Source organism: Lissotriton vulgaris, chromosome 6 (genome assembly GCF_964263255.1).
Source record: "Lissotriton vulgaris chromosome 6, aLisVul1.2, whole genome shotgun sequence".
Classification (NCBI taxonomy): Eukaryota; Metazoa; Chordata; class Amphibia; order Caudata; family Salamandridae; genus Lissotriton; species Lissotriton vulgaris.
Window position 1 is genome coordinate 538,452,963 of NC_141694.1, and position 27,557 is coordinate 538,480,519.

Below are 27,557 nucleotides of genomic sequence, written 5' to 3' on the forward strand. Positions count from 1 at the left end.
GCTCTGAATTTGTAAAGCTTCGCCCAACAAGCTTTAAGTCTCCCTTTTAGAGTGGCTTGTCCACCTTTATAAGGCTTGTCCAAGCATTAAAGCCCCTGTATTATTTTAGAGTGCCCTTTCTCGGGGTGCTATACCATTTAAGGGTCCAAAACCCACTACCTCTAATACTCCCAGCCTTTAAGGCACCCTACTTACCGCGCTATGTCTGACATTAATTCAGATGACGCCATTGCCCCCGTTCCTAGCAAGCACAATGCGGCCTTCAAAAAAATTATCCATAAGGAAATGAGGTCATGCATGCTTGAAACCTTTAGTCCAGTTATGACTTCAAAGAAGTCCTTCCCCACCGAGGAGGACGACTTTACAGGGAACCAAAGTTACCACTCCTCCAACGACCTCATTGAAATAAGGGGGAAAAGACAAAATAAAAATAAAACTATTGAACAACCAACCCCGAAGAGTACAGCGGGAGGTCCTAGCACCTCAACTAACTCGGGAGGTCTTAGCACCCCAACAATTGATGAAGGCACTCCAAAAAGTGGCCTCTCTTCTGGCCGCTTCAATCAAAGGCCCTACTCAAGATCCCTCGCAACAGAGGGTTTAGAACAAGTGGTAGTAGTATTAGTAGTACTAGTAGTAGTAGTAGTAGTAGTAGTAGTAATAGTAGTAGTAATTGTTTCTTTGTTGATTAATTAAAATCATTACAAAAAAAGTACATATCAAGCACAAAGTCTGATTCAACATATACGGATACAGTGCCTTAACATAAATTGATCAACAATTGTTTAACCATTTTCCAGTTAGGGACTAAAATGCATTATGCTAACAGCAAATATTGTCCATTTGTCAATAGCAGTCCACAATGTCTAAATAAAGTGCAATGTGCTCACGTTACCAAAACTAATGTGCAATGTGCTAGCAGCAAATATTGACAATTTTGCAATGACAGTTAGCAGAAAAAAGAGAAAGCAATTTTTACAGATTGTCTGTAACTGTTAGCAACAAGATATAAAGTGCATTAGATTTTCGGCTACAAGGCTAAAGTGTCTTATGCTATCAGCAGCAAAATATAAAGTGCATTACATTTTTCAGCGTCACCAAAACCAATGTGCAATGTGTTAGCAGCAAATATTAATAGTTTTTCAATAACAATTAGCAGCAAAAAGAAAAACAATTAATAATAATTTTTTTACAGATTATATGTAACTATTAGCAGCAAAATATAAAATACATTTGATTTTCAACGACAAAGCTAAAGTGTCTTATGCTATTGCAGCAAAAAGTTATAATTTAGTATTAAAAAATAATGTATAATACAAAGCTCCTATCGGGAATAAAGTGCACCTACTCGGACCTCTAAAATCATAAAAATAGCTGAACATGATGTGACAAACAGTTATAAAATTACCTTTGAATTTACAACATATATATTACAAAATTTCAAAATGAGTTAAAAATGCAATAAAATAGCCCACATACTCCCTAAAAACAGTAAAAATCATTATGTCGTTGCCATAACGGATTTATCATTTACTAAAGATGTCAACATTACACAATTTCTTTTCCACTTTGAGGATGAACTAAACAAATTGATGTATAATATGAACATTGACACCATTTAAGCAGAATATAATTGCCGTTCTACAAGTGCTAACTCCCATTTCTTTAAAAATTGGTTTTAGAACTGTCTTCCTCTCCTGCAACATTTTTAGACATAGTGTTACAATGTGCAGTAAAGTTTCCTCACACAGCCCACAAAGCCTACAAATATTCGATGACCATTTATACTTCCATTTTGGGGTTCCATCTTTAGTTGGATATATGCCAAACCTTAATAACATAAATTTCTTTTTGATCCAGGGTTTTAAATGAAAAAGCAAATAAGGTTGGACTAACATTTTATCAAAGGAGTTAGCTATAGACCAGAAGTGTTTTTTTTCCCTCAATTCATCTTTATCCATTATTTCTGACAGCAGAGCAACGGTTAAATTAATAGATTTTTTATAAACCGTTTTACTCCTCCCTTCATCCACTAAGTTTAGGCATTCAAAATTAAATAGACACTTAGATAGATAATCCTGCCAGCTTCTTGAATATTCGCCCTTCAAAATCTCACGCCAGCACACATTTGCTAACATACCTTCATCGGCTCGAGATAGTGCCAATAAGGTTTTTAAAATTTGTTGCTTGATGGACCAAAAACTGTTTCCTTAAACCATATTCCAGTCTTAAATTAGCACGAGAAATCTGTCTAGGAATCCTGAAAACTGATTTATACGTCCTTACTTCTATGTCATCAAGCAGTTTTGCATCCTTGCCCCGAAAAATTATTGTACCGTAGTCCAAGGTTGAGATAAGCTTTGCTCTCATGACCTTCAGCAAATGATCGTAATTGGGGCATAATATCTTATCTCTCAGTTTTCTAAAGGCAAAGGCAAGTGAAGTACTTTTAGCCTCTAAATTGTTAAAATGCTGCCTAAATGTCAATCCATCGTCAAATGTGATTCCCAAATATTTATAAGTTTTTACACAGTCTATAGTCAAACCGCTAATATTCCAATCCTTTACCCCCAGTTTGCCTTTCCCTATTGTCATTATTTTTGTTTTTTTTTGTATTGATTGTTAAACCATTTTGAGTAACATATATATTAAAGGAATTTATTAATCTTTTTGACCCTATAACAGACAGTAAAATGGTGTCATCTGCATACTGTAAGTATTTAATTTCTTTACCCATCACAGAAGGGGAGTGTAAGATAACGTCATTAAAATGGGCTGGGAGATCAGACATAAATAAATTAAAAAGGAAAGGAGCGAGAACACATCCTTGTTTCAAGCCGACATTAGTTTCAAGGCGACGGGTAGTGTGTCTGCCGTCGCCAATTTTGATCTACACCCAAGTTTTGGAGTATAATAATTTGATCATTTTTAAAAGTGTTTCTGATATACCCCAATTAATTAACGTCATCCAAAGAATGTTTCTGGGTACAGAATCAAAAGCGGCTTTTAAGTCAATGAAACAGATGTACAATTTTTGTTTCCTACATTTTGCTCTTTCGCCTAATAATGTCAGTAAAATCAAATTAGTGAGAGTTGATTCACCCTTTCTAAAACCTGTTTGGAAAATTGGAATCAGTTCTTCTCTTAGTGCCCAAGACTCCAATTCATTTAACAGACAACTTGCAAATATTTTCGCATCTACATCTGTAAGAGTTATTAAGCGATAATTTGCAGGGTTGTCCTGGGATCCACTTTTATAAATTGGCTGAATAATGCTTGCCTGCCATGATTCCGGAATACAACCGGATTTAAGAATATCATTAAAAAGGAGCGTTAATAACTCTGGCCAATTCGTTATTTTAGCTTTAAAGATGGCATTGGGGATTCCATTGGGGCCAGGTGCTCCATTAGATCTGATCTTGCTTAAGACTTTTTTAACTTTTTCAACCAACCATGTCTCAATATCAAGGGAGCATAGTGAATCACTGACACTAGAGAGAAGACGCCCTTCTACTGGCTCCAATTGGCAATGATGTTGATAACGTTCAGCATCATCGCACTTTGAGCCTTGAGAAGCTGTTTTCAAATTATTTAAAAAAATTACCCAACTTAATTCATCAATGTTGGCACTATTAATTCTAAAATTACAATTTTCTAAATTATTAATAATGCCCCAAAATAATTGCGAGTCCTTGGACTTGCAAGCAAAATGTAGTTTAGACCAAGTCTCTTCATAGTACACTTGTTTAGCCCTCGAGATTTCATTCCTATATACCCTTTTTAGGTCTCTAATTTTAAGTGACATTGAAAAATAAGAAGTCCCTTTTGCTTTTCTATACAGTGATCTTATTGTTTTATTAAGAGTTCTTTTCAAGTACAATAAGCAATGGGAAAACCACCCTGGGTTCTTTGGGTTCAAAATAATACCCCCAGAGGGTTCCTGTTTAGAAAATGTATCCAAAAGAGAATCACATAGGGAGGACCAAAGAGCAACCATTGAATTCCCTTTGGAATTAACAGCTTGAACTTCAACAATTAGATGAGAAAGGAACTCCAAAATATCTTTCTCAGTTTTATCGCTCCATATCAGCCCTTTAAGATTAAAAGCGGTTGGGGCAATTCTTAGTGTTCTGGCTTCTGGCAAATGATCAAAAGGGAAATTAAAAGAAATAACTTGGGGATTGTGATCGCTCTCAATCCTTTGAACTACCTCATAACTTTGGACTAAATCAGAAAGTTTATCTGACAATATTGTATAGTCAATTATAGAAGAGATACCGGTTTTGTTAAATGTTTGTATATGCTCTCTATCATGCATAATCTTTAGATTATATTTAATAAACTCACAGTTAGACCATTGAGCTAGAAGTTCTGATTGAATTTCCCTCTTTTTATACAATACAAAATGAGTATTAAAATCCCCAGAAATGAACATCTGTGAATCCATATGATCATAGTATAGCACTTTCACCATTTCCCATAACTGAATAGGTTATAATGATCTAACCTTTTTTTTAAAACTTAAATAAACATTTAAACAAATTAGCGATTGTCTAGCAATTAATTTAACACACTGTATCCATTTGACCTGAAGGTCAATCTCAAAATGTTCAACATCAAGACTTAAAGAAACATATATAGAGAGACCACCACTTGGCCGACCAAAAACGGTCTCCCTAGACGCCACATTCAAGTGTTCAAAATAACCAATCAGTGGTTCGCTACACATATTCCATGTTTCTTGCAAAAATAACATATCAAAAGTTTTTTAAAAGCCTACAACACTTACATCTTCAATAAGTGATTTAAAACCATTCGTAATCGAAGAACAACGTTTAAAAGAAGTTGGAGCATTATCTAGAGTACCCCAGCATCAATCTATCTTTACTGAATTTATTCTTGTTAATGTTGAAAGGAGCCAACTCCAATCTTCAGCAGGCTCAGTGACTATCTTTAATTCCTCACATACTCGTGAACCTGGCTTGCAGCTCCTGATTTTAATGCTGCATAACATATTTAGCTCTGATGATGGACCTGAGGCGCCTTTCAAGACTCTAACTTGATCTGCCTTAATTAATTTTAGTCAAACAAAGAAGGAGTGCCCGAACCCTCAAATCTTGGAATGACAATTATTTGATAAAGACCAAGTGCAAATTCATGAAACCTGGTGAGGTACTTTTATTTATACCCATCACTCATATTTTGTACTTTTTTTTTATATAGGATTACTTTTTTAGACAGAAATAGATACACATTTATCCCATCGCAGAACTAAACAATAATGACTACAAATAAATCAAAAAGAACATCGGATTAACACAGAACATTACACATTAAAATATTCATTTCATCAATGTTTACAAATCAATTCCTGTTTCAAGACAAACAAAGCAACGTGAAAAACAAGAGCAGAAACAGTGTGTATTCTTTTTGACAATAAATCACTCAATGATATAATTGGCTCTTGTGGATATGCCGACGCGTTTCAGGTTCGAGTAACCAGCTTTCGAACCCTCATCAGGGCTTTGATACGTACAGACAACTAACCAGACAACAATTGTACTTTGTGAACCATAGAGCTGACAATTGAAGGCAAGTCAGAAATGTTATCTATCAGTTGAGCACATGTGCAATATATTAACTGGCTCTCTTTGTCTGATGGTACCTTAGAGATCAGTTTAGTTAGATGCAAAAGCTTTGCATCAATTCCTACAACATGTGTTGCTAATGTATTTAAAATGTCCACCTGGATGTCTAGCTTATCCGAATGAAAATTAAGGGCATTAGTGATTGAATCCATAGTACTTAACATACAATCCCATATGCCACGCTCAGGGCTGTTGACATTATTTTCCATAGCACCAGATCTAGCCTGAAAGTTCCCATCAAATTTTGTTAACAAAGATAAATCAAATGTATTAGAAGATTTACGTTGCTCATTTACATTGGCATTAGGAATGTCGCGCCTACTAGCCGTATTTGGAATCAATAGTGACTTGTTGATAGTAAAACTGTTCTCCAAAATTATACTGGACTGGTCCAAATTAAAAGGACGTGCATCACCAGTTGTTAGTGGTTGTTCAATTGGACTTGATACTAAATCATCCACACCTCTTTTATTGTTTAATTCATCAACATTGCGATCTGACACTGTAGCCACATCACTCACATTATGGATCGAACAGGAGGAGATATCAATTACTGATCCGACAGCGTTTACGCTCTCAGAGTTTTTTTTACAGAACCCCTCCTTTCCGGTGCTCAGTGAATTATCCACCAGAATTGACCCGGTAGAATGTACTCCAATATTGTGACAATGAATTTAATGCTTGCGTCTGCATCCGGCTAGAAGGCACCAATAGACATTCAGGCAGTAAAAGCATTACATCCTTTACGGCTTTGTCTAACTTTAAACTCCTCTCCTGAGAACCAGCAGCTTTGTGCGAATTAACTATCTCTGAGGCAATTTTAGACTCCTTTACTGCACTAGAATAATCAATTTTTAAACTCCTCCCCGGGGAACCAGCCCCTTCGCACGACTTTGCTACTTCCGAGTAGGTTTTAGACTCCGTTGTTTCGCAAGGCTGAACACTTTGAAGACCGAATGTTGAAGGTAATAAAGGGGATACTCTACAATCACTGACAGACTCAATATTCTTAGTTGTATTTCTTTTTTGTTTTTGAGTCTGACTATGATGATACTTAAAAAACGAAACTCTTAATCGATGGTTGGGTATCGGTCTTAGAGTTCTTTTGAACCTGGCCGGGGGTTATGGGGGATATAGGTGAAGAGCTCAACTCAGCTGACTCATTCAAGTGCTCCTTTGATGAAAAACAAACTCTACTTGCACTGCTTGCTCCACTGCCCCCCTCATTTTTTTCATATTGCTTTAATTGGGTCCCCACATTAAGCAATTCATCGGACTTCTGGCGTTGTTTTAATTTTGGCAGAGCCCCACGCTGACGGCCCGATCTCATCTTCTACCGTCTCCTGGCTTGGGATGCCAAAGATAACAATAACAGATATCAACACCAGGTAATGGCAAAACAAACTGAGAAGGCTGACTTCCAATATTAAAGCTCACACCTCACTCCTTCAGCCAAACTCCAGAATCAAAAATAGTTCTCGTACATAAAAGTGCCCCCCTATTAGTTAACCCCCCTTTTTGGCAATCTCCAACGACTGATCAAATCCTTTCAAATCCTTTCTTTTCTGCTGTCGACCCAGCTTGGCACCACTACCATCCCTCAGGAACTGCTACCACATGACACAGCTTGCAACTTGCTCACTTTACACAGTTCACAGTTCAACGTGCAGTTACACAACAGTTACACAACTGAATCTCCTCATCGGCTTGCAGCTCCAGGGACCCCCTCTGCCACTTGCTCCTGATGCAATGATGACCCAGAACTGCCACCACTCAATGGTAAAGCACAGTGACTCCACGCCCCAACCTCAGCTCTCGCTTCTCTTGATCACTGCGGGGCACCACGAGTAGTCAGAACTTTTTGGCAGAACTTTTTGCAGCCTTTTCCAATGCCTTTCCCCTTTTACGTCTGTCCAAACACCTCCTTACCGCATCCCTTCAGCAGCGTTACCACAGTTCTGCTCAGTTTTCATTACTCGGCACTACGCAGTTTTGGCGCCCTCACCAACCTCGTGCCAATCACCTCACGATTGCTCACCGAAGCCACAGAAGCCACCTCACACTGCCTGAGGCTTTTGCGCGAACTTACTCGGTAATAGGCAATAGGCAAAAATCAGCAGCTGTGGTCGCTCTGTGTTTGGTAGCAATTTCCACCGGCAGCTGCCCGTCCCTTGACGAAACCGGCTCTCTGCCCGCCTTCCAATACACCGAGGCTCACTGCCTGATGCTCAGTGTTTTTTGGGCGTTTTTGGAGTTTTCTGTGCTTGCGGCTCTCCACTGGCTCACAGCCCGTTCTTCCGCTGTTTTTCGGACAAATTTCGGCGGTTTTTTTCCACGATGATTTTTCACGGCTCCCGCGTCTCCTCGCGGCTCTTGCACTCGCTTGCTCTGCCCAGCACAGCCTATCTCGGAACAGGAAATCGCAGTACTCTACAGGAAATCGCCAGTGCTACCTCTCCCACATCAGTGGTTTAGCCCAGAACAAGTGGATCCACCATCAACAACAACCCCCAAAGTGAGTACTCTTACTCTTCTTTCTTCCCCTTCTTTCGCCCAAAAGGTGGGAGGCAGGCTCAAATTCTTCTATCGGAATTGGAGATCAATTACTCAAGACCAATGGGTACTAAACACTGTCTAGTGCTTCATGCTAGACTTTATAGAAACTCCTACACAAACGTCTTTCCCGAGAGACATCCTGCTCTTTCTAGACCAACAAAAAATAGTAGTGGAGGAAATTTCCTCTATGCTTCAAAAAGGAGCTATAATAGAGGTCCCATAGAAGCATTGAGGTTTATAAGAACACTCTTTCTCATAGAGAAAAAGGACAAGGGTTGAAGACCCGTTATAAATTTAAGGGAACTAAACAAATTTCTGGTGTAGCGGCACTTCAAGATTGAAGGCATCCCTCTCCAGAGGGATCCGTTACTAGAGGGAGACTGGCTAGTCAAACTGGACCTGAAAGATGCATACTTTACCATCCAAATGGGCAAAATTTGCCAACCATTGGAAAAACCACCTGTACCAGTTTCAAGCCCTTCCTTTTGGCCTTTCTTCAGCACCATGGTGCTTCACCAAGGTCATGAGAAAAATCACCTCCTCCTTAAGAGAAAGAGGTATTCGTCTAATTGTATACTTAGACGACATCCTTATAATGTCCCAAGACCACTCACAGATAGTCCAAGATCTGAAGACCGTAATAGATGTACTAGAAAGCTTAGGATTCATTGTAAACAAAGAAAAATCGATTTTGACTCCCTCCAGAACCCTGGAGTTCCTGGGTTTCACCCTAGATGCAACAAGATGTCTCTTTCTTCCCAATCAAATCAGGAAGGAAATAAAACCTAAAACAAGAAAACCTGTCTCTGAGGGAACTAGCCAGACTGCTGGGCCTCCTTTCCTCCTCCATCTAAGCCATCTTTCCAGGTCCCATAATTATCGGGCTCTCCAAAGGGTAAAAGCGAGAGCCCTTAGATCTGTCCTTTGGCACGGAGATCGCATTTCTCTAGATCAGTAAGCCAGATCGGAACTAACCTGGCGGCTAGAGAATTTAGATGCCCGGAAAGACAAAGCAATTTTTGGCTCAATACCAGAATTTGTCCTAGAAACAGATGCAAGCCTTCATGGCTGGGGAGCTTGCCTTCTCGCTAAGAATACAGGCGGTATCTGGGGGCGCGCCCAGCCAGCCAGCCGCGAGTTGCTGAAGCTCTGACCGAAACCCCCTGTTTATCCTGGGATTTCTCCTGTCGAGGTGCAATTTGTGCCCACCTTGTGCGGGACTGGTGTGGAGAAGCAGTGTGGAGCCTGTACAGCTTGGTGGTTTGTCGATCGCGGAGCGCTTGGCGAGGCGCTGCGGCCCAGGGGAGAAGATGCGCGAAGTGTCCCGCACAGTAACAGCCGCCGCCAGAACCTGAGGCTGAACCGTGAGGCAGCTGGGGACGCAGCATGTGGCTCTGTGCTGCCCCTGTAAGCAAGGCAACCTGGAGAGCTGAGGCATGCCACCAACCGAAGGCGCTGGCTGACTGACGCCGCCGCTGGGCTCTGTGGCGAAGAGTAAGGCCCGGGCAAGGAGCGGACCCGCAACGGAGGTGAGGCGCGAGCGGAGGCGGCCTGGTCTGCGCCCGAGGGCTTGCTGCGGCTTGGGTTCTGCTGGCAGCTGAGTGGCGGAGAGGAGCGGAGGCCCGGAGGAGCAACACGGCCCAGGAGGGAAAGCGCACTTTGTGCCCGGAGCGGTAATGGTGGGGCTGCTGGAAGCGAGCTGGGGGTCTGGCCCCGTGTAGGCCCTGTGAGGTGCATGAGCCCTAGAGTGACTGTGTGGGCGATGGGCTGCTGAAGCCCGCAATGACCTGGAGGCCTGAACATGTTGGCGATGCGGCGAGAAACGAGGCCTGAGCGTGCTGCGGGCCCCGATCCGCGGTGAGGCGCCCCCAGGAGGATTGCAGTGTACCCTAAGGGCTATCGCACATCGAAAGCGGGAACAGAGCAAAGCGGGAGGTTGTCCGCCCGCTGGCAAGCAAGTTGGGCAATACAGCCCAGGAGCAGCAACCTAGGGAAAAGGGAACTGGGAGACGGTGTGCCTGGAGTGTCCGGTGGAGTAGGAGGCGACAGAGGAGCTGGGGGGGACTGTTTGTCGCCAGGCCTTGAGACACTGCTGACCTGCAGACTGGTGAGGCAGGGAGCGGGCGCCATTTTGAATGGGACTTAAACCAGTGTGGTGCACCCCTGCACAAGCAGTGAGCCTGAAAGCAGGGGGCGCTCCCGGTGATAGTGAGTGGGCCGCCTGTGGGACTCTAGTGGGACTCTGAGAGTCGGGGACCTAAAGGAGCTGCCATGAGAACGCGGCCCCTGTTGGAGCGCTGACTAATAGCAGTACCACGGATGGACCGACCAGAACATTAACAGGTGCAGCTCTGTCGTGGTTGTGCTGCATGCAGCAGGGGCGCCATAGGGCGGCTGCGCCCAGAATCTCAGTGGCCTTCAGGTGGGCAGCTATCGGGTGTGATTGGTGGGGTCGAGACGTTCCTGTTCTGGTTCCGTCTTGCACTATTAGTGAATGACACAAGAGGCCCAGTTGGACAGTGCATAAGAGAAGCAAGGACAGCGGTGCGGTGCCCCAGACCAAGCGAGGAGTAGCAAGGGAATCCCCGCACTGGAGAGGAGAAACTGATAGTGAGTTAAAGCCCCCTAGTGCCTGTGGCTGGCGCAAAGTGGATGGTTCCCCCCCAACTCTAGAGGCAGGACATCGGGTCCCTGAGGAACGGGCTGCAGAACTCCAGACTTCGCTCATAAAGGCGGTCTCTCACGGAATGCTCTGTTAACCGAGTGGCACGGCAAACTTTTCCCTAGACAGCGGGAGGGAAAAGGGGAGCCTGCTACTGGTTGTGCCCTCACAATTTGCGGACAGCTTGCGGATGCCAACTGCTCAACAACTTGCGATGGGCCAGCTGCGGGACAATTCGCAGCAAAGACAGACACGCACGAGGAGCCTGGACCTCCCACAAGGGCGTCAAAGTGGAGACATGGAACCGCAAGCGGCGGCCCTCTCGGCCAAGATGGACTCTGTGCTTGCAGCGGTGGAAACAATTGCACCACCCTGGAGCAGACCAAGGAGTTCCTAGAAACGCGGATCGACAAGGTCACGTCGGACTTCACCCTCCTCCACGCTGATCACCGTAAGTTGGCCGAGAGAGTTGCAGCACATAGTCAAACACTTCAAGAGCTTCAACCCGTTTCCCAGAGCCACACCGCAGCACTACAAGACATGATTGACTGGGTCTACGCGCTTGAAGACCGGATAGAAGATGCTTTTCCGACTCCCCGACAGAAGTGTGGGACTGGCTGGAGGAGTCGGACAGTGGACAGGAACGAGACCTCCAGGTACAGATGCCGGCAGCCGGCTGGAGAGAAGATCCAGAAGGCGTAGACGGCGGGGGCACACCAATCTGCAAGACCGGGCCCAGTAACGCCCAGCCCAGAGAAAATCATAATGAAACAACAGGAGGTACTTGAGGCGGTGGCAACCCTTGGGACAGTGCATAGCAGTGACCGCATGGAGGCCTACATGTGCAGTGCTCCGGGAACCAGTGGCGCGTCGTCTCCATCCACCATGATCTCGGAAGACTCGAACCTGCCAGTGGTGACTCCACAGACTGCTGACCAGATTGAGTGATATTACGTGATATTACGTCATAGTGCTAAATTCGGACAAGTTTAACACACATAAGCCAAGAATTGCTCTTACTTTTATTTGTCTGTGCGCATGTTGTTAAATCGGGCTGCGCCCTGGGGGGGTTCTTGGAGCTTAATGGGGCACATGTGTAACACCGGGGGACAGCCTGCTGCGTGGGGACGGGACATAGAGCGTTTGTTGCCACATTTGTCTACACTCACAGGCCCCCTGCAGCTGCGACTCGTACCCGACCTGCACGTTAGTTTAGTTCACGACACATTACTGCACCTCCTGTACACAAGGGAGACATGGGAGGGGGAACAGTGCAGTCAAGTCACCGGTATCACACGCACCCCACAAGGCAATACACTGGAAGAGCTCACCATTAACTGGAGTTTCTGAGGTTTGGATGGACGCCCATTCGGGGATACGCCCTATTTGTTACACTGTTTGCAGTTGGTATTTTGTTTGCATTGCAGCGCACCGATATGCTCCCCTCAGACCGTGGCTCAGACCCCCCCCGGTGCGGCCACTACGCCCCACGCCGCGCCTGATCACCCAGATTCATGATGACACACACTAATATCGTGACCTGGAACATACGTGGCATGCACACACCGTCAAAGCATTATTCCATCTTTTCCTACTTACAGCGACACTCAGTGGGGGTTGCCATCCTGCAGGAAACCCACATGACCCAGACAGAACTTGACAGACTACGCAGGTGTTGGAGAGGGCAAATATACGGCACCACCTTTTCAGCCCATGCGCGGGGTACACTGATCTGGGTGCGGGCAGGCATTCTCTTCATCTGTGAAGAGGTGGCAGTGGATCAGGAGGGCAGGTATACACTAGTGCGGGGGAAATTGAATGGTCAAGAGATGTTGTTGGGATCGTTATATGCACCTAATGTGGATCAGCCGTCCTTTCTAGCGCTGCTGACGCAGCTCCTGCACCCCTATGCTGGGATCCCTTGGTTGGTAGGCAAGGATTTTAATATGGTGCTGGACAGATCTTTTCCCCCCTCCGTGCCACAGTGGCGGAGTCCAAAGCGCAGGCGCTTAGGGACTGGCTCTCAAACTGGGTGCTGCAGGACTTGTGGCGCATACTCCACCCGACGGATAGAATCTACTCCTCAGCAGTCCTTGACTTGCATGTCCGGTTAGAAAGGATAGTGGGTTCCCAATCATTGCTCCTGCTTATTGCGCAGTCAGAATACCTGGGGCGGACACACTCCGATCACAACTCCCTGTGGTTTTGGATCAACTGGGAGGCAGATGGCTCGCATGTGCCTACGTGGCAACTTCAAACATGCGCGCTGGAAGACTCCGAGTTTTGCTCGCCCCTAGGTACGGCTATTTTAACATATTTTGACATTAATGAAGGGATGGCGAGCAACGCGTTAGTGGAGTGGGGCGCCCACAAAGGGGTTGTCCGGGGGCACTGCTTAGAGGCCATGTGGAATATACGTAGGACGGTTTCAGACTCCCTGGCGTGCTTAGAAGATGAGCTATTACAATACAAGCGGGAAGGAGAGTAAGGGGGGCAGCCACTTGCGCAGGTTGGAGGCTCTCCGCGCCCAACATGCGGAGCTTCTGGAGCAGCTCAGATGTCACAACTATTCGGCACACAAGGCCAGTACGCACGCCAGGGCAGATAGAGCAGGCCGCCTATTGGCTATGTTGGTACGGCAGGAGGGAAACAGCGCCCCGATAGGAGCAATTCGCAGGGTGGATGGGACGCTGGTATATACGCAGCGCAAAATTCACCGTGCCCTCGCTGATCACTATAGGCAGTTGTACAAGGCCAAAGGAGTTGGCCCCATGCATCTTCTAGAGGGGTTTTTGGATTCTATCCAACTGTTCACAGCCTCAGAGGAGCATAGGGAGGCCCTCAATGAACCTCTCTCCTTAGAGGAAATTGGGGAGGCAATCCAGTCACTGGCATCCTGGAAATCGCCTAGGCCGGACGGTTTGCCTGCTGAGTACTATAAAGCGTACCGTAAGTCCTTTGCGCCGTTACTTGATGCGCTATACAGTACAGCGGTAGAGGAAGGATCGCTGCCCCCTTCAATGTTGGAGACATTCCTGGTCTCCCGGCCTAAACCAGACAGAGACCCCACAGCTTTAGGATCATATAGACCCCAGGCGATGCTTAATGTGGGTTATAAAATCCTTGCAAAAGTGCTGGCGGAACGGTTGGCACCAGTGGTCCCCCATTTAGTACATGCAGACCAGAACGGGTTTGTCCCTGCGAGGTCCACGTCGTTGAATCTCAGGAGGTATTTTAGGGTGGCAGCCAAGGCCACGCATGAGTGGCCCAGAGCGGGATGTCTTATCCTAGATCTGAAGATGGCATTTGATTGCCTAGAATGGGGATACCTGTCGTCGGTGCTGCTACGCTACGGGTTGGACATGGGGTTCCTCCATATGTCGACCTGCTATACAAGAACCCCACAGTCCGAGTGCGGCTAGGCCCTTACATCTCTGAAGCGGTACCGGTGGGCCGGGGCACCCGGCAGGGGTGCCCCCTGCCCCGTTGCTGTTCGCACTGGCAATTGAGCCGCTAGCGGTGGCTATACGGGCGACTCTGGGGGATGGTATACCACTGGGGGACACGGTCCATCAGGTGTCGCTGTATACTGATGACCTGTTGGTGTATGTGAGGGACGTGGGGCGCATGCCGGGCGCCTGGCCCAGCTGCTGCAGACCTTTGCCACCATCTCGGGGCTTCGAGTGAATGCGGGTAAATCCTGTCTTTGCGATTTTAGCACAGGTACCGCGGACCTGGGATACTGTCTTGACGGTACACAGGTCCAGTGGAAAGAGGGTACCTTCCGATACCTGGGGATACAAATCTACCGCCACCCAGCTGATCTGTTTGATGGGAACCTGGGAAGGGCTATCACTGCGCTTAAATCGCAGGTGCGCTTTTGGTGTACACTTCCACTGACGACTACAGGTAGGGTGGTGCTCGCCAAAATGGTCATGCTCCCCCGTCTCCTGTACTTCTTTGTTAATTTGCCACTATTTATTCCGGCCCCCTTCTTTAGCATGCTCAATAGGATGTTGTGGGACTTTGTCTGGGGCACTGCTAGGCACAGGTTGGCGCTGGCGAAATTATACCTGCCGACGGATCGGGGAGGCCTGGCTGCGTCTTGTTTCGAACACTACTATCTGGCCGCTCAGTTGCAATGGGTTGCTCGCTGGCTGGCGGATAGGGGCAGGGATAATACAGCCACAACAATGCCGCCATACTCGCTAGAACAAATAACCAGACTTTTCCATCCTCTGTCTACAGTCACGCGGCGGACGCCGCTCCTCTTAGCTGTGGCATACAAGTGCTACCGAAGGGCCCTATATCTCACCCGTAATACGCACCGGCCATACCTCTAGAGGGTTCCCTTTGTGGTGGAGGGGTGCTTACGGCTCCTGTGCTTGTGGAATGGTGGGAGGCCGATGTTCGTACGCTTGGAGACCTATACCGGGATGGTGAGCTCATACCATACTAGACCCTGGTGGCAGAGGAGAGGCTCCTCCACGGGGGGGGGAGGGAGGGGGTTCGACGAACCGCTCCTTGATGGCGAGATTGACTGCCAAATGACTGCCAAATGGGGGGACGTGACCACGGAGCCAAGCCAGCATCTAACCATGCAATACTTGCACGTCATGGGGAGAGACAGGCACCTGGTTCGCGGCATCGTTGAGGGAGCACGCAGCTGTTAGCTTAGGCCCGCTTCGATGCAAATGAGAACTGGACCTGGGGCGGCCACTGGTGGATAAGGAGTGGGAAAGGATACTTAAAAGCCCCGTGCGTATCCACAGAAATATGCGGCTCCGCCAAATCCAGTTATTCATTGTCTACAGGGCTTATCTCACACCAGAGCTGATAAGCAGGCATTTTCATCATAATGATGCACTGTGACCTAGGTGTAATGAGCTGGGGGCGGGGTTCTTGCACATGTTGTGGAGCTGTCCTGCATTGGGCATCTATTGGTGAGTAATTAGTGGGCTGCTGCAGGGTAGCATGGGTCGTACCATACCCTTTGACTGGCCTGAGTACATCCTGCACTACTTCCAGAGGTCCCCTAAAGATAAGGTAACGTCCCGATTCTTTGATCTGGGGCTCGTGTTGGCAAAGCGCCTCTTTACAAGGAGATGGAAGGCACATGACCCGCCGCACACACGGGCATGGAGTTCCTCATTTCAGTCATGGGCTAGGACAGAGAGTACTGCCATCTGGAGGGAGGAAACGCTGGGGTTAAGAAAGGAGCCTATAGCGGCCCATTGGGAACAGATGCTCTGTGCATTACAGCGGCTGGATAGGGAAGGCCACATGAGACACACGGAGGGAGCAGATAATAACCACGCAGGCGGAGGCATGCCACAGGCCGCTGCACTGATGGGATAGTATGGTCCCACTTTCTCCTTCTCTAACCTGGCACGAGTGGAACTACACTAGCACGGTTATAGCTGAGAAGCGTACAAGTGGCCCCGGGGTGCGGGGTGGGTACAAAGGTAAGGGGGAGGGAGTTAAGCATGTACACACGGTTTATGCTGCCATTGTTATTGTTCCTTTGCTTTGTAAGTAAATCATCTGTTTCATTGATCAAGCTAAACGGTCAGCATTGGACCACACAAGTAACTGGGAGGTTGACACACTGCTTTTCTACTGTAACCTAGAGACTGCATCAGAACTAGCAGAACACAGTACAGCTAGCTCCTGGGTGAGCATTCATTGTTTCATTTGCATTAAAGCTTGAATACATGTAAAATCACTGTGGCCACACGCTCATGTACTCAATAACCTTTGCATGATTGTAAGCTTCTGTATGCAATGCCTTATATTACTGAGTGTAAGTTAGATAATAAGTTACATAAAACATCAAAGGCTCAGTAGAGGAGAGTGGATTATGGGCGTCCCTTCTAAACAACATGAATCTTTCCACAAAAGCAATGGAATAGCATTCAGATAAGATGGACATTCAACTAACTCTTCTGACACGCCTAACCACGCATGTCATTAACATCCACAACAAGCTATTAGATCTGAAGGAGCTGATTAAAAAAGCCCAATCGGAAACTATGATTAATCCTCCAAGCTGTACTTGTTATGCTATTATCGATAAATTAGCCACCCTCCCGGCTGTAATGAGTGATCTTTTAACAGACATAAAGAATGTTAACCACCACCCTCAAAGGGATGGAGTAGCAAAGGGAAATAGAAATGAACAAAGAAAAAATGTGGAATACGCCCCAAAGCAAAAAACAGAGGAATTGGCCCGTAGTGAAACCATCAAGGAATCAAACGGCATAAAAATCCACTCTAAGGAATGTTACGAATTAAGTACAGTCCAAGAGGTCGTTCAGGACGGACATATACAACCAATGATTAAAAGTCCGAGATCAGAGCAAGGGGTTTCCTTATACTTGCCCCAACAAGAACAACAGCAACTGATTATCTCCACAGAAACTCCAATTATTCTGGAAGACGGAGATCAATGGTTAGGCAGAAAACAAACTTCAAAACAACGACGGAAACTGAAGAGAAAAGGAAGAAACAAAACATCTACTATAAAATCCTTCTTCCAACAAGCAAACAAGATGGCGGTGGAACCCGAGACGGTCAAAGGAAGTACTACTGATGAATCGAATTTAAATCTCTGTCCGAGTCCTACTTTGGACCAAAGTCTAACGGGACAAGAAAAAACGCCCCCACAGTCCAAACTATTCTAAGACACCAAGACTAAAAGAGCAGAGGCGAAAGATGAAAATCAAGATTGTCCAGAGACAACAAATAAGAGTGCAAGAACCTCTTTAGTAATGCAAAAAGAGAGATCAAAAATAGCTAGAAAAAGGGCCACAGGAAATAAAGGAGGCTCAGATGTCAGAGAAGTTGTTGCCAATATGGCCCCCATAATAAGTACAATAAATCCTGAGGTAAAGTTTGACATTGAATCACTGAACCGGAGAGGGCCAGCCCCACAAACCATCGGAACACCTCAAAGAATAGAACAGGAAATAAAATCAGCACATTCATTGGACAACACTAATTATGCTAACCGCATCTCAATTCTTAATAAGGAACCCTTAATAGAGATAGGGCAAATTCCCCAAGTTCCCAGGATGCCCCATAGAATAGAATTTGAAACAAGATCAGAACAATCTCTGGGCAACACCAATTCTGATGACCATAATTCGATATTATTTATCCCAGAGTATAAATCAAAGGGTCGAGAGGACATCCTAAACAGAAGCAACATTCTTCGGCTACTAAATTCTATTACAAATTTAGGGAGAGTAAACACCCAAGATTTGGAGGCAGTAGAATTTGTCAGTCACAAGCATCTGTCGGAACAGGAAATTACTAAAACTACCTGGACTACAAGAGACTTGGCGGGAAAAATCCTTAAAGAGGAAAGGCAACTCGAGGCATGGGGGATACGAATAAAACCATGTCATAATCCCTGCTACCCCGAACCTCTACTCCGACACTTTCAGGATTATAACAATTCAACAAAGGAAAAAAATTATCCTGGTGTATCCAAAATATCAATATTAAGAGGAGCTCGAGGAAGCTCAGCTGGCCGTAAAACCCGAGATTTTCCATGGCACAGAAACAAACGTGAAATGGCCCAAATTCAAGGCTGGGATTGGGTAGCAAAAACCATAAACTCCAGACATATCGGCCCATGACAGTCTGAAGACCGACTTATTAAAGCATCAAAAATAAATTCATCTCTAAAACTGTGTTCCTGGAATATAAATGGACTAGATCAAAAAACCACAAATAAAGACCTATTGTTATACCTCCAGCAGTATGACCTAATTGTACTACAAGAGACGTGGCTGGTAGAGCCATTTCACCTCTCCACGGCTTTAAAACATACCATCTTCCAGCCAAGAGAACCTCAAAATTCGGTCACCAGAAAGGAGGATTAACTACATATATCTCGATAAAAACAATAAACACGGCAAAAGAACTACTGAGCAAGAACACATCAGGAATAGACAATGGAATAAATGCAGTACAACTGGACTTTTCAACCGCGGGAAAAAATAAACAACAGTTGATCCTGGTCAATGTTTACTTGCACCCGAAAGGCAAAAAAATGGCGCAAAATCTTTGGTATCAGAATTGATGAAATTAATAACAGAAGGTGAAACCCCGAACCTTATTGTAACCGGCGATTTTAACATGTTTCTTTCAAAGAGCAAAGGTTACAACCACCCAATAGAAGACACATTATATGAAAGGGGGTTCCCTGTACTGGAAGAATGCTTATGGGATAAACAAACAACTTTATCCACAAATCTATTATTTGACTTAACAAATCTGGGCCTTGTTTCGATAAACGGCCGATCACCAGGGGATTGTCCCCAAGCCGCCACCTTTCACAACTTCAATTCTAGTACTGCGATAGATTATACTTTTTTATCTTTTTCGCTTTTTCCACTACTATTAGATTTTAAAATTGGCACATCCGATTGTAGTGACCATCTGCCGCAAGAATTGACATTGATGGCACAGGGGACAGCATTAACAATTCCAACTGGTATGCAAAATTTAACGACTATGTCAAAATGCAAAAGAATCAAATGCAAAATAAGCGATCCAGAAAAACTCTCTAGAGAAGCCAAGACTTGCTGGGAAAGTGTCAAGCCACTACTTGACAAAAACATTACCGCCTGGGTAATCTTTTTAAAATTCTTTGTTTAGCTAACTCAAAGTGCAATTCCTCACACGAAACTTATGCACCAACGAGGCTAAAATATGAACAATAAACCTGGCGGCCAAGTAATTAAAAAATTCACCCTCAGACATCCCTATCTCTGGAACTATCGCAAATAAAATCTGCAATCAATAGAACACTCCGTGGAATAAGGAAAAACGTGAGTGACAAACACCTATTGACCGATCTGAGGTCACTAAAGATCAATAAGAATAAACTCGTGTGGCGAATAAATCAGGACTCCACAAAAAAAATATGGGCAAAATTGCTTTATGGTGCAAGGAGTAAAAACAGCGTGAGATTCTGGAGCACTGTCAATAAAATTGAGAATCCTAAAGCACCCGGAATAAATTCACATATAACGGAGGAGTGCTGGGTAAACCATCTAACCAACCACTTCAACAATGTATCCGGCAAAGTAATACAAGACCTAGAAGTTGGGGAGGAACATAAGAGGGGCCAAAAGTTACCACCCGAGGAGACCTACTTCCCAGGCACAACAACACAGATCAAGGGAAGAATTGCGAAAGGTCGTAAAGAGGGAGCCTCTGGGCCGAACGGAACTCCACCTGCCCTTTACAAACAAGATCCAAATTACTGGGCCGTGCAATTGCTCCCACTCTTTAAAAAAATATGGGTGTCGGAGCAAATTGCGAGTTCTTGGATGGGTTCAATTATTGCCCCAATCTATAAAAAAGGCCCCAGGAATGAAGCCAAGAATTATAGACTTATTGCTCTTAGTGATATAGATGCTAAATATTTTTCGGGGCTCCTACTAGAAGAGCTAACAGCCTGGGCATCAAAGAAAAATCTAATCCCCATTAATCAGACCGGTTTCCCAAAAAATATAGGGACTGTAACAAACCTTTTGGCCCTCTCCCTGCTAATAGATTCTACAATCAAATACAAAAAAATGCTATATGTGTGCTTTATCGACTACTCAGCTGCATTTGACAGTATAGATAGAGGAAAACTCTGGGCCAAGTTCTTAAGTTGGGACGCAGATCCCAAACTCCTGAACTTACTATTCTTATTGCACACAGAAACCTGGATCCAAATAAAATTGGGGGCAGGCGATTGTCTATCAAGGAAAATAAAAACAACAAAAGGTTTGAAGCAGGGGTGTGTTCTCGCACCGACCCTGTTAAACCTCTTCATGTCCGACCTTTCCAAAGACCTTGACAATTGAAACCATCACTCTCCAAAATTAGGGGGCCTTATTTTATCGAATCTATTGTACGCGGACGACTTGATACTGATAACTCAAACTGCTGTTGGTCTTTAACACCTCTGTGATACAACAATTAATTTCTCAGACAAAAACGGACTAAGCATAAATCAAGGGAAATCAAAGGTGATGATATTAAACCAAAAAATGAAAAAGCGACACCCACAGTGGTTTCTGCGAGACCAGAAGATGGAAACTGTTAAAGAATATAAATATCTGGGCGTAATTTCTGACTCAAAAGGCTCTTTTAAATAACAAAAAAAGGCAATTAAGAACAGAGGGGTATCGCTGGCCATTGCACTAAAGAGCATCAAGAGCAAAATAGCTGGTCCAAATTTAATCCCCCTACTAGATGTTCTACAAGCAAGATTACTGCCATCGATAACCTACGGTAGCAAATGTATGAGAGGGAGAGATGAGTCCACCTTAGATAAAGTGGTAGCAAAATCAATGCGAATATTATTCAGTCTACCACCGTACACCTCCCCAGCACAATTAAGGCTTGAGTTTGGCCTACAGCAACAACAACTAGCACGTAAAGGTGCCTATGTAAAATGCTGGCACAAAGTAAAGAGTGATGAGCTGGGCACCCTGAATACTTATCTATGGAAGGAGCTGGAAAGAGATAAGAACAGCCCTGCAATGGTCTATCTCCAGGCAGCAATAAATACTCATGCGCTAAAAGACCTTTGGGATGCAAGCTGCACGCAAAAATGCTTCAATCAGCTTGTTAACAAAACTGTTAAGATCTTATCCCTAGAAGAAGACAAAGTAGTATTAACCGGGAGGACGCATGGATGGTTCATGATTCAGAGTTACACCAGGCTGCAACCACAGGCCTACCTAGGCACTGGCTTCTCTCGGGCGACGAAGGAAACCTTCTTGCAGTTGAGGATTGGGGTAATACCATCAAAAGAACATCTACCCCCATGGAAACGCTCGGATTCCAATATAAAGTGCAGACTCTGCAAAGAAACTAAGGAGGATGTATTGCATTTGCTATGCAGCTGTAAAGCCCTAATTACTGAACGAAGGAGACATCTAACACAGCTGTGAACCAAAAACGCCTGCAAACCCGTCGACAAGCATTGCTGGCCTGCTTTAACGGGGAGGACATTCAATTAGCTTGCTGACTGGTTCACTTCATGAAGTCAGCAAACATTGCACTGAACCCAGCGGTTACTCTATGAACTGAGAAAACTATGACCAGCGAAAAACTCCGACAAGTAAAGAACTTTACACTCTTGAGTGTTTGTCTGAGTTTTTGACTTCCTTGCCACTGCAACTACAAAGCTACCCACGGACAGTGCCTCACAGGTTTTATTGGGTTTTTAACTTTTTCTCATTTAAGGCCAGCACAAGATGCACTTTTGCACACACTGATTCTATTTCATATTTATTAATATTGCAAATTAAGAAATGTTTTTATACTAATGTGATTGTATGAAATGTCTAATTTTTTTATATCTAGCTTTTATGTACTTTGAACGGTGCTCATTAAGTATTTTTATGAATAATTGCAAAGATTTTTATTAATCAAGCAATAAAGAATTTATTTACTTACTTACTGAGTGTAATCTTAAAATAATAAAAACAGATTTGACAAAAAAAAGAATACAGGCGGTATCCGGTCGCAAGAGGAATCTTCTCAGCACATAAACTACATGGAACTAACAGCTGCGCTTTACGCATTGATGAGCTTCAAACATTGTATCCAGGGAAGATCAGTCATTTTAAAGATGGACAACATGTCCGCGGATGTCTGGGAGGTACCAAATCTGCGGACCTCTCAAACGTAGCCCAAAAACGTTGGATGTTCTGCCTGGAACACAAGATCGATCTCAGAGCGGAATACCTCCCGGGGAAAACGAATATCTCGGCGAATTGGAAATCGAGGTTCCTTTTGAATCACAGCGATTGGAAGCTCAGTGTTTCCGTATTCAGATGTCTCAAAAAGATTTAAGGACCCCTAGAAATAGATCTCTTTACAAGCAGATTAACTTTTCAGGTGGAAAAATACTTCAGTTGAATGCCCGACCTGGGTGCTCTGGCAGTGAACGCCTTTCTCCAGTCTTGGAAAGGAGTCAAAGCATATGCTTTCCCACCCTTTGCCATAATCCAGAGAGTTCTATAGAAAGTGAGACAGGACCAGTGCTGCCTTGTCCTAATAACTCCCTTTTTCTAGAGGTCTGGTTCCCCACCACTCTAGAACTAGCTTGCACCCCCCCTTCTTAATTCCTACCCAAGAGAATCTTCTAACAGACTTAGATGGAGGAGGTCACCCCCTAATTCTGACTGGGAGTTTGAACCTTCTTGCCTGGAGAGTGTCAGGAGATCCAATGAAATCTCAGGACTTTCGTAGACAGCTGCAACTCTCCTCGGTGAGTCATGGGCCCCAGGTACTCACCACAGGTATAACAACATATGGAGAAGCTGGTGCCTGGAAAGGAACCTGGATTCCTTGGAAACACCTATTGTTGACATAGTAAACTTCCTTGTAGAACAATTCAAAAGAGGTCTCAGCTATAGAACAATCAATTGCTATAGATCAGCTATCTCCGCAGGCCACGTCCTCGTCAACGGTAAAACGGTTGGTAAGAACGTTATTGTTTGTAGAATAATGAAGAGTATTCGACTAAGGAGACCTCCTAAGCCCAGATAAGAGTCTCTCTGGGACGTTAAGTTAATTCTTGATCTTAATTGGCCTAATACTCACTTGAATAGGAAATCACTATCCATCAAGCTCGCATCACAGCTATGTTTAAATTCTTGCCGCAGAATTTCTGATGTCAAAGGTCTCGAAATTACTAATAGATCCTATAATATGTTTTGTGTCAGATTTGAACTAATTAAGAGAACCAAGACTATGTCTGATTCAATTTTGTATCCATACTTTGATTTATTCCCAAAACTATGAGTGGTAGATTGCATGAGAGAGTAGGATCGCAGAATGAATGGTCATAGTGCTCAGGGTGTGAATCAGTTACTTATATCCTTTGTTAAACCTCATAGAGCTATAACTTCGCCCTCTATTGCCGATGAGTCAACATTTTTATGAATTTGGCAGGTACTGATTTAAAAATAAATGCTATCTCACTCACTTAGAGGTGCTATGGCCAGTAAATCTTTCTGGTCTGGTGGTAAGTTGGACGATATTCTTAAAGTAGCTGGCTGGTCTAATGCTAGAACTTTCGCACAACATTACTGCAAACCAATTGAACACATGTCTGGTGTAGTCTTACAAAGCTACCAACATGCATAATGTAGCCTCCGTTCTTGTAATGAAATTGCGATTCTCCTATTACCATGACTAGAGAATCTGGATTTCATTAAAGACATAGAGGCTAACATTATCCCACCCATCCCTCCCCTTGGAAGGCTAAGGCTTACATTATATTTATCTTTTTGCTCATCATCTCGAATACCTTTGATGGAAAAGGTTTCTATTGATTCAAACATTATTTATGATTTAGTTGTCTTATTTATAATATCATATTATTAGGTTGCATTGTGCATTACTTGTCATTCTGTCCTTTCTGGAAATGCTTATATCTTTCTCTCTTTCAGGTAACCTTTCATAATTTTGAGAAGTTTGGCCTTTTGGTTCCTTCCTCATTTATCTCCGTCCTTCATTTTGCGATTGGTGAAAGACAAGCGTTGGAAGATTAAAATTTGGGACTTATTTTCTTCTCCACCACATTTAAAAGAGGTAGATTGTTGTTAGCTTATGCCTTTTATATGTTCCTATTGTTCTATTCTGGAACCTTTCACTTTGTGATGTATGCGGCTGCTTGGAGACTGCATTAAAAGTATTATGCATAATGTTAGCCTCCGTGTCTTAATGAAAACCAGATTCCTAGTCATGGTAATAGGAGAATCGCAATTCTTACCACTACGAAGTATCTGAGCCTTTGCTTTCCATACTTGATGTTTTAGCTCTTTCTTTAGCGCCTGTTTCCTCACATTGTCCTTTTCTTGCCTCACCATTTCAGTCATAAGGTATTTTTTTTCTGTTTTCTGCTCATTCTTCAAATTGTCCTGTTCCTAAAAGAATAATAAAGAAATAGCACATCATGATAGCTTATGGAATTTTTGTTTTAAAAAATACGGCTCAAATTACTAAAGAATTCAGGGTAGAACTGTGCAGCATAACTATATAGTTTATTGGTCTGTGCAAATAAATGCACAATATACATGTCCTTAGCTGACATGAACAATCATTACTGAATTTGAAATACTTCCATTTAGATGGATCTTGAAGGCTTGGTTCTTTAGGAAAGCATTATGATGTTATTAAATGTATCTCTGCTTCACCATATGCTCTCTAAAATGCAATAACGGGTTTACATCAGCGGCATGAAGCCTTTGGTGACTGTGTGCTATATCAAATTACAATTAACATAACATTAAAATGAGCTAAGTGTGTTTTGTAAGGATACCAGTTGTGTAGATGGACAAATAATAAATATGTGATATCACTGATTATATTTAAATAACAATACTGTTGAAATTAGTAACAATATCAACCAATGATTCGGACAGTCTGCTACAGGCTTTGTGAATGAGGAGTACTACAACAACATAAATCGATGTTTGAGCTCTTATAAGTTTGTCTGCGAGCTTTGAAAAGATGCAAAATATAAAAAATAAAAAAAAAGATGCAAAATGAATTGGATCATTCGGAAGTGAAACACATTTGATGGATGCATTTGTATTTTTACTAGTATTCATCCAAAGAATGGTTGCAGCTGGCGGAGGTCACTTGTGGGCAGCTGGCCGCCGAACATCATTAAATAGTCTTTGACGTAGATGTCGAGGGATGTCATCAATGATGTCATTTAACATGTCATGAGTGATGTAATATGTGAGGTGATATGCAGGGCATGATTGGGGGAAACATTATAGTCAATTCACTGCATGAGGGATCACCCTGAAACTTTCCAGGAAGGAACTGAGGTGGAACAACTTTTTTTTTGGAACGTCTCTTGAAGATTTGTCAAACAGCACCAAAGTTATTAGGAAAACAAAAACAAAAATTCCTATGGAAACATGGTCCTAACTATAACAACCACTGGGTAATATCTATGATATACACGCTACTATACCAGCAACAATCTAAATCTGCTCACCTAAAATGTCTTTTATTCTAGCAGAGTTTAAAGCATTGGATTAGCACAGTGCCATCCATGTCCGGCTAGAGAGGTCCGATGGACCGCTAAACCGCGGTGGCAGTGCAGCAACCCCTGCAATGGAGTTTCAGACCACCGTATTATGACTTTGGCGGAGGACTCCCATAGGACCACTGCACCACCAACACAATTCATGGTGAAGACAGATTTGTCATAAGTATTTTGAGATTTGTTATAAGAATTTTGTTACATTTTCCATACCTAAAACCTCTGGGGTCCATTTGCATTTGTTCTCCCACTTCTGCGAGCCAGTATTTAGCAATTGAATAAGTGTGAATGTGTATGAAATGCCTCATAGGAGCAAGTAATAGGCTGCCAAGGCTTATTGGTCGCCAGTCAGGCAACCAACCCTTTTACACGACACTGCATTAAGAAGGAAACCCATCCAACCTTCAACCGACATCAGAAACTACAGCGTTGTTGTATTTTTGCATCTTTTTACCCCGCAGCACCGTTTCGGTGGTAAAAACAGCTCTCCTGCAGGTCCCGTTCAGCACCAGGGACTGCCAATACAACTCTGCACACGGGCTCCATGGGCCAGGTAAAATTTAACTTATCATCGTGACTTGGTCATGGGCCCCACATCCCCTTTACCCTGCAAGGGTGCAACACGACTTGACCAGCCAGTGACCAATTGTCACTTGTGGTTTTTCCCATCGACCTCAATGTTACATTTTCATTGTATTTTTTCCATTGATTTTCTATTCCATTAAAAATCAATCACTCCAGTTATCTGTATGCTATTCAGTTTGCTTTTGTGTCTAAATTAAGATAAAAAAATACACTTTATTTTTTATAAATTGGTGTCTGATGTCTCTTGAGGCGTGTGAATTACTTAATATTCATGTTAGTACTCTGAAATGCTTACGACGTGTCCCTCTAGTAAAACCTGACTGCTCTTTGCTACACAACCAGGGATGAGCTAAGGTTTATTAGTGTGAATCCAAGGACCACCTCTGGGTTATTGTTGTAGTATTACATGGTGAGGGCTAACCTCAACACCACATAATTCTTCACTTTCCTACACTTGGTTTATATTGGGAAGTCTACCCCCCTTCAATCCAACCCCCCCCCACCCAAGAGTGGGCAGATTAGGGATACTCCCACTATTCTGCATCTCAAGGGAGAAGAAAGGCTTGGTGTGGACTGGGGCCGGATGCCAAGAGACGTTAGCCCCTTAATCCCATTCCTGTTTTGGACACCAATTTGTGATCTCCCTAGTGTAGAGAGAATGTGAGTAATCCCCACATTCTGCCTTCAAAGGTCCGACTGCATTAGTTTCACAGTTGATAATGTCAGCATGCATGATACCTGTTGGTGTAGTTTACATGAAGATGATTAGGACGTGTCCACCGGATGTCTGCTTGTGAGTTCTATGTCGCTAGCACTGCAGATGTGGTTGCTCTGAATCTGTCCTGTTGTAACTAGTTTACTGATGTTAGTGCTAACTTAAAAGAGGTGCTTTCATGGTAATAATGCACGGTACAGCTCGCAAACAATGTAAGAGGGTCGGGGTGCATGGGGGAAGTGCGGCAGCTGGATAGCGCCTAGAGGCGATTTGCGCATGTCTCCTAAAAATGCATATCAAACCATC

At 44.0% G+C, this 27,557-nt stretch overlaps 1 protein-coding gene across 1 annotated transcript in view; it reads right to left on the reverse strand.

The window, feature by feature from the left end:
- The window catches only part of LOC147707523 (lebercilin-like), a 1,017,522-nt gene that overhangs the window by 109,718 nt on the left and 880,247 nt on the right, over positions 1–27,557 (reverse strand). The window contains exon 11 of the mRNA XM_086925225.1: positions 24,665–24,818. Coding sequence (XP_086781351.1) covers positions 24,665–24,818 — 154 coding nt within the window. The remainder of the gene's footprint in view (positions 1–24,664; positions 24,819–27,557) is intronic.